The sequence below is a fragment of the Anneissia japonica genome, unplaced genomic scaffold (assembly GCF_011630105.1).
Source record: "Anneissia japonica isolate Jap-2015-1 unplaced genomic scaffold, ASM1163010v1 scaffold287714_len2871179_cov188, whole genome shotgun sequence".
Lineage (NCBI taxonomy): Eukaryota > Metazoa > Echinodermata > Crinoidea > Comatulida > Comatulidae > Anneissia > Anneissia japonica.
Window position 1 is genome coordinate 593,427 of NW_022755542.1, and position 7,631 is coordinate 601,057.

The 7,631-nt window shown below is 32.9% G+C and overlaps 1 protein-coding gene across 1 annotated transcript in view; it reads right to left on the bottom strand.

Annotated features, from left to right (window-relative positions):
* Positions 1-837: 837 nt before the first annotated feature.
* The window catches only part of LOC117123677 (DNA replication complex GINS protein SLD5-like), an 8,589-nt gene continuing 1,795 nt past the window's right edge, over positions 838-7,631 (bottom strand). Inside the window, exons 2-7 of the mRNA XM_033269677.1 lie at positions 5,625-5,771; positions 4,903-4,956; positions 4,433-4,530; positions 3,797-3,885; positions 3,182-3,278; positions 838-1,449 (exon numbers count right to left, since the gene is read on the bottom strand). Of these exons, the coding sequence (XP_033125568.1) occupies positions 1,353-1,449; positions 3,182-3,278; positions 3,797-3,885; positions 4,433-4,530; positions 4,903-4,956; positions 5,625-5,771 (582 nt within the window). The 3' untranslated portion in view covers positions 838-1,352. The remainder of the gene's footprint in view (positions 1,450-3,181; positions 3,279-3,796; positions 3,886-4,432; positions 4,531-4,902; positions 4,957-5,624; positions 5,772-7,631) is intronic.

Consider the following 7,631-nt stretch of genomic DNA (forward strand, 5'->3'; position numbering starts at 1 on the left):
ATAATAACAATAATAATAATAATAATAATAATAATAATAATAATAATAATAATAATGTTACTAAAACCTACCTTATGGGGAACTTAGACAATGGAGAAATTAGAGAACAATTAAAAAATCGATGTTAAGGGGAAAATAACATGACGATAAATAACACAAAATATATTCCCCTTAAATCTGATTTAGAGCCATAAATATAATAATAATAATAACAATAATAAATTTGCCCATATATGGGCATGATGATGCCATCATCATACTGATGGAAAAGTCACAAAAAACTCAATATAAGTGGGAGGGAGGTTGGCGCAGTGATTGCATTTAAAGTTCTCATTTTTCAGGTCAGGGGTTAGAACACCTAGCACTAGTAGCAGTACATTTCACTTGCATCGAGCCACTTTTACTACATTTATCTCTCTCCAGCTAGGAGTATAATTGGGCGCCTGGTAGGATGTTTCGGCAATGAGTGTATCAGTCTGTGCGCATTGCAGTATGACTAGGCAAGGCATACTCCCCATGAAATGACGGATTCAATAACCAGATCTAAAATTAACATCACATGACATTTCACAATCCATTCTTTCTGCATCTTCATTATCAATATATAAGACCTTTCCGGAGTGTTAATCAAACTTAACTGACCAATCAGAACAGTACTAGGAATAAGCGTGCATCTCACAAACACACGTGTTGTCCCACAAGGACATGTGTTCGCGTATATTTTAACACTGTCGTCTTGTGGGACCTTGGCAACAATATCCAAGGGGCGGGGCTTAGCGTAAAGGTTCATTATATCCCAAAATGAGCGCGTATTGGTTGTCAGGCACTAACGTATTCTTTATCGCACAAAAAGTCTGTAACAACTGCGCATATTTTGACGCGCTTTTGTGATTTCACGAACTAACACACAATCTAACTTGATTGTGTTAGTTCGTGATGTGAGCAACGATTTTAAGGAGTAAATAGCAGGGTTCGAATTTCCCTACAGAAGAAAGGGTAGAAAGGGTCTTCCACTGCTGTTGTAAATCCCAGGCTCGACCACAAGTTTTTGCTGTCGAAGTTACCTGACCCAGGCCTAGCAATGGTTTATATACTTGTACTAATCTAGAATAGGCCTTTTCTTAAAATAATTTACGAAGCTTGTTGCTGTAGAAGGAGAATAAATTGCTGTAGTGAAGCCATAACCCACAGCAAATATTTGCTGATGGAGCATTTTGAGGAACTTTGAACCCTGAATAGTCTGTCAATAATTTCCATTCCTTTGACTTAAGACAGTGCCATGAGCACATGTTGTAATGGTGCTATACAAAATTGACAATAACTATTCATAATTCAATAATATTTAAAAATTATTATATAAGTGATATAGCATCACTGGCAACTAAGCTAGCTATTGGTCTGTACTTCATTATATGTTGCGCGCCCTTTTCGAAATCAACGACATCAGCCCTGTGGAGACAAAAAAAGGAAATTTTAATATTGTTTGTAATGAAAAGACCAGCTCAATGAACCTCCACTTTCCTATCCAATTTATAATTTGTTGCATTTTATTCATGCAAATTATAAATAGAATTGTAAATAGCATTGCAAAGTTGGTTAATAGTAAAAAAAAAAAAACATTTTAACTACTAAAAATATGCATCATCTGCATTTTTAAAATTGTCAAAACCACTATTAAAAGATAGCACTCTGCATTCACAATCTAAACATTTAAAGGCTATGAAAAAAAACAATTAAAAGGTCACAATCCATACAAATAATCCTACTATGTACTATATAAATTATTTTCAACCCATATTATTTATTATTACTAACAATTTGTTGCAAAAAAAATATTCAGAGGCACCTCAAAAAGAAATTCTTTCACTGCAAAAATATTGACCAAATTAGGCGAGACTTTTTTTATACCTTGTTTCTCGAACTTATTTTTTTTAAACATCGTGACAGGAGGGTAAAAAATAAATAAAAAATAAAATTTAGCCTTCTTATTTAGCAAATGGTTTTGCCAAAGATGGAGAAAATAAAAAATAAATGTTACTGTTGAATGTAAACAGTGTAGTAATAGGATGGTAATGTTGAAAAAATATACATTTTTTTACTTTTGGAGATTTTAAGGTAGCAGCGGGCATAATAAAAATTAAGAAAAACTTTTTTTTCCAAAATTTCCATTTTTTTGTTGTGGCGGGTGTTCTAATTGGCCAAAAATAAAATTTTATTTTTATTCAAAATAATCAATATTGACGGGCGGTGGGTTCGCGAAAAAAGGTAGAAATAAAAGTCTTGTCTTACAGGATGATGTGACGCTTTATACACAAAGTCTCAAGAGGCTTAGAAGTAGATTTTGCAGGACCCTGGGATTGGATGGCAAGCTTCTTAACCACCAAATAAAGCATGGAAGTGGCTTACTAATAGTAATCTCCATACTAAATATATGTAATCTGTTTCCTGGCGTTCCAATATAATCAAAGACTTAACAGAAGCTACTTTTTAAATCAAGTAAGATGTGATGATATGTCATTTGGCCACCTGTTGTTGACAGAACTTATATTCCTTCTTGAAAAATCTTATTTATTTTTTACACAAGAGCGTAATCCATCCAATGATGCTGATAATTTGTGACCTTCGATGATATTAAACAAAGTATATTTGTAGGACTTGGGGCGTGAAGAGCTCATAATTCAGACACTTGATGCTCTATAACCTTGGAAGTCTCCACCTGATGCTCTGATATACTCTATAAGCGAGTCACTTCATAAGGCCGGAAAAGTGGGGGTCTAATTAATAAAGACCCACAAAGCTCAAAAACCAAGGGTTGGGCAGTGGTGTGCTGATTGATGATGATAACCAATGAGCTTTTGGAGTAAGCTCCTGGTAATTCGGAACCCCCAATGCTCTATGAGGGTTACTGTATAGAGTGGAAAGCGATTTAATTGAGACTCTAAAACCAGTCTATATGATTGGGGGATAGAAACCTGATTACATCAGACCCTAAATGCTTTATATGCATACCATTTTATGAGAATGAATGCAGAAAGCTAATTATCAGGAATCCTCTATGCTATATAACCAAGTTTTGAGACTTTCATTTTTGTTATTGTGTGCATATATTAACCTGAATAAAATAGGAATAATAATGAAGATATTTACTGATTATAACAAAATGAAAATGTGCCTAACTCACTGTTGTTCATCTGTTTCTGGTTCTATAAGAACTTGTTCTTGATTTTCATTTACTTTCAGAAAAATATAACTATCCATGTTTGGCTTTGGAGCAAAAACTATGATAAATGTAAAGAAAGTATTCAATTATATTCACATTAAAATAAGCTATAAATAATGAGGTAACATTTTGTCTGCAAATAAAATACCTTTGCCTCAGAACTTGACTATAATTGCATAATAACTGAGTTTTATAATAAAATATTAGCATTTCATTTATATATCGAACCATAAGATAGTTTTAATGTTTAGTATACGTCTGGATGGAATATGGGAGCCACTCTGATAGTGCTTGCACTCATGGTAATCCTCAGGGTATTGTATTCTCATTATGTGTTTGTTATATTGTTACCCGGAAATTACATAAAATAAATAAAATACAGTATTTATAGTGCAAAAAACTTCAGGTGTAATAGCCAGGGGCGGATCCAGAGATGTCCCAAAGGGGGGCCGAAAGGGGGGGCCAAAATTTTCTTTTTTTTTCTTTTTTTTCCTCCCAAAAGGGGGACCGGGCCGGCTCCCCCCCCCACTAAATCCGTCCCTGATAGCTAAAATTAATCGAAAGAGAACTGCTTACTTGTCTTTTCCTTTTCTAGTCCTTGTAAATTAGGTGGCATGTGGTTCAGTACAACTGATTTAAAATGTTCCTCTTTGTTTTTACAGAATCTAAAAACACACAAAAAAAACCAGATTATCATAAAAAAAATCTATTGAACTTTGAAGGCATTATAAAATACATGTTCATCCTCACATTTGTTAATCATGTAACAACCAGCAATCATATGCTTCTAACGAAATATGTCTCAAATTATGTAGCTGAATTGTGTTTGTGAGAGATAAAACTTAGTTCATCATATGCTAGATTAATTACATTTTTTTTCCAATTAAACTTTAGGCACAATGGCCAAGGATGCGAAACAATGTGACAATCCCTTCACAGTACATAACATGTCAAACACACATAGACGTCACATTATAAGGCTGAGCATTGGCTGAGGGACTGGTCGTGAGGGAAAATCCTCTAAAAGTGACAGAAATCGAAGAATCTTAACCACCAAACTATTCAACTCAACTCCAAATCTTAAAGCCCCATTCCCGCACTTTCTTCTAAAATAATTCTTTTTTTAGTGAAATTTTGATGGGAATGGGGCTTTAAAATCATTAACAGGATCAACAAAGGAATCAAACATAAAATTATGACACAGAAACTCACTCTCTGGCGTATGTCAACTCCTCTGGGGACAACCGTGCCGGTTCATCTTCTTTACGATTTCTTTCGTTTTCAAGTATGTAATCAACATAATCCTCAATCTGAAGAGACAAATTTTTTAGATAAAAATAATGAAATATTTACATTTACTAGCTATTACAGAAAAATTGCTTATTTATCATTAGCTTTCAAATTCTAAATTATAATAAATATTAAAGACCAACATACAAGTCCTCATCGAGATTTGAAACCAAGGCCATTTGATTAATGTTTAGATTCTCTACCACATGAGCTATGAGGCCCTTGGATTTTCTCATGAGAACCTTTTTTTTTTCTCAAGATATCAACTTACACTGACCATAACCAACTGCAAAGTTAATTTCCATAAATTAATATTTATAGAAAATGTTTAACAAGCCATGCAAACTTTTCTGTTCAAAAATATTTTCCAATGAAGTTGAACAATAACTGACCTTCTTAAGTCGTATTCTAAGGTAACTGCTGATGACATATCTTATACGATCAATCTAAAATGAAAATAAGGAAATCTTTACTTGGTACCAAGAAACAATGTGATAAGTATCTGAGAGAGAACGGAAAGAAACAAATAAAACTGAGGGAAGAGAAGAATAGTTATGCAGATAACCTGAGTTTGACCCAAGAAAAGGAAACATGGACTACCTCTGATAGTTCTTGAAACAATATTTTACAGATTTTCTAAAATTATTTATTTTAACAGATACATTGCTTTCAGCAATGAAAATACTACACATAAAAATATTTATCTTTCTTAGCACAACCTTTTAATTAGTCAATTTAGAACTACTGTAAAGTAATTCAATTGGAATTTATTTCTGGAAATATATAGTATTTAAACAAAAATATAGAATGTGATGATGCATTCCAAGGATTGTCAAAAAGTTGTTAAAAACTATCAAGTGGCTCTGTTCTGGCAGCATCTTGTTAAATCAAATAGTATAACAGTTAGAAGAAAGTATTATTTATTTTTTTATTTTTTGTAACTCATTAAGTATATATTATTTCTTAGGAAATGTTGCCAAAACCAGTAACCAGTCAATACTTTTGTATGAGCTCTACAAATTTGCACAAAATAGCACTTTTATTGGTATTAACAGTACTGGAAAATGTCTTTTAAATCATGTGTTCTGAAAAAAAAAAGAAGCGTATACTATACCTCTATTCTATGCAGAATAATTCTAAAATCCCCTTTCTTACAGCTTTTAATGTTATCTTCCATATGCTTTAACTGTTCCAGCATACATTCCACTAACTCAATTTTAGTTTCAAGCAGCTCAGGGGCAAACTTTTCATTCTGCCATGCCTGAAAATGAAATAATTTTTGTTTTAATCTATAGAATTATTATAAGATATGAATAATGCATAGGAATGTACATTTGTGTATTTCTTACAAGTTCAACTATGTAGTGATGTATGTTAAGTTAACAACTTTTTTTCTTTCTATTTCTCTCTTTAATCAAGGTGCACCTAACACAAGCATTTTCATTTTGATAATAAAAATATTCTATTGCTAATGTACCCACTATGAAACTGTTGGGCATCACCCTTAATGCTAACTTGAAGTGGTACGAACATGTTTATTCTAAGTAAGCTTAGGAAAAATGGAGTTTCCAGTAATGATCTTAAATTTATTTACACTATGTATATTCGTCCGGTTCTTAAGTTTGGCACACCTGAGTGGTCCAATGGCTTAACAAATGCACAAGATAATGCTATTGAACAAGTGCAAAAACAAGCACTTCGTATTTTATGTTGGCCAAATATTTATCACTATAGAGAAATTACTGGATATTTTAGGAATTGATTCGCTGGAAGATCGCAGGAAGAATCTATGTGTTCGATTTGCTAAGAGCCTTTTACATTCAGATAGACGTAGGGATTTTTTGCCTGAAGTTAGAGTTCTTAATCACAACCTGAGAAGCTCCACTAAATTTACTGTGCCAAATTCTAGAACCGAACGCTATAGAAAGTCTACTATCCCATTTTTGATAAATTTATTAAATGAATGCCTTTTTTTTATGACCTTTTTAGTCTATGAGTCAAAAAGTTCCTGTAGTTTCTACTTTCGATTTATTTTGTTTTGAATAATTTTTTGTATTTATTGTCTTAGTTTTTGTAATTTTGTACTTTATTCCTAACTTGTGTAATCTCATTTATTCTTATAAGAAATTTAAAATGATTAATACAATATCAGTGGTAATGAAAAATTAGTTAATTGTATAGTTTGATAAATTATTTTTCTTGTAACTTAATGAATGAATTTTAATTTAATTAATTTTATTGTATTTCCATTTTGAATTTATTGTATTTTTATATTTTATACCGAAATAAATGAATAAATAAATAAATAAATAAATATTAGAAGATATATAAGGTTTGATTTTATTGGTGGGTAGGGAATGTCTAGTAAGACAGCTTAATTTTCAGCAACTTGAAAATGAATGCGAGTCATTCCATGCAAAATCCACAGAGCCACGGAATATTGAACGTTATCCGCTAATGATAATGCACCTTAATTATTAAGCCCACTGCTTAATCTGCCATACCATACTGTAAAGTATTTTAATTGTGCATACATTATAACTACACTATTATAAAATGTTTCTCCATGTTTGTCTATTTTGGCAATTTTCTCAATCGATGCATGTCATCAATATTTCTTAGTCAAATGTTACCTGGGTCGCATACATAGGCCGACATCAGACAAATCTTTTCTTGCTTGATAAAAGAAGACCTAGGTCTACGTGTTAGAGGACTAAAAAACTAGGTAGCACTAGGTCTGTCACGCCAAAATTGGTCCGGGCAAAAAAGATCCGGCGGACAGATTTTGGCTGCCAAAGTCGGTCCGTCGGATTACTGTACTTTCAGCCGCTAAAATGGGTCCACCGGGTCGATTTTAGCCGCTAAAGTTGGTTCCCATTTGATCAAATTGATCCGTCGGCCTGGCTGCTTGTAAGCGTCTGCTGCCCGTAGGGTATGATTGTTTCTCCAATGGAGTGGAGGGAAGTAATTTATGCTTCTCCTACACTTTAAAAATCTTTGCAGTTACAGAATGAATTGTATTTTAAAAGCTTTTGTGGGTGTGTTTTATCAAACAATGGAGGAAATATATATCCTAGGCCTTGGCGACACAGAGCATGCAACATTTTCGGCGGCCGTGCTT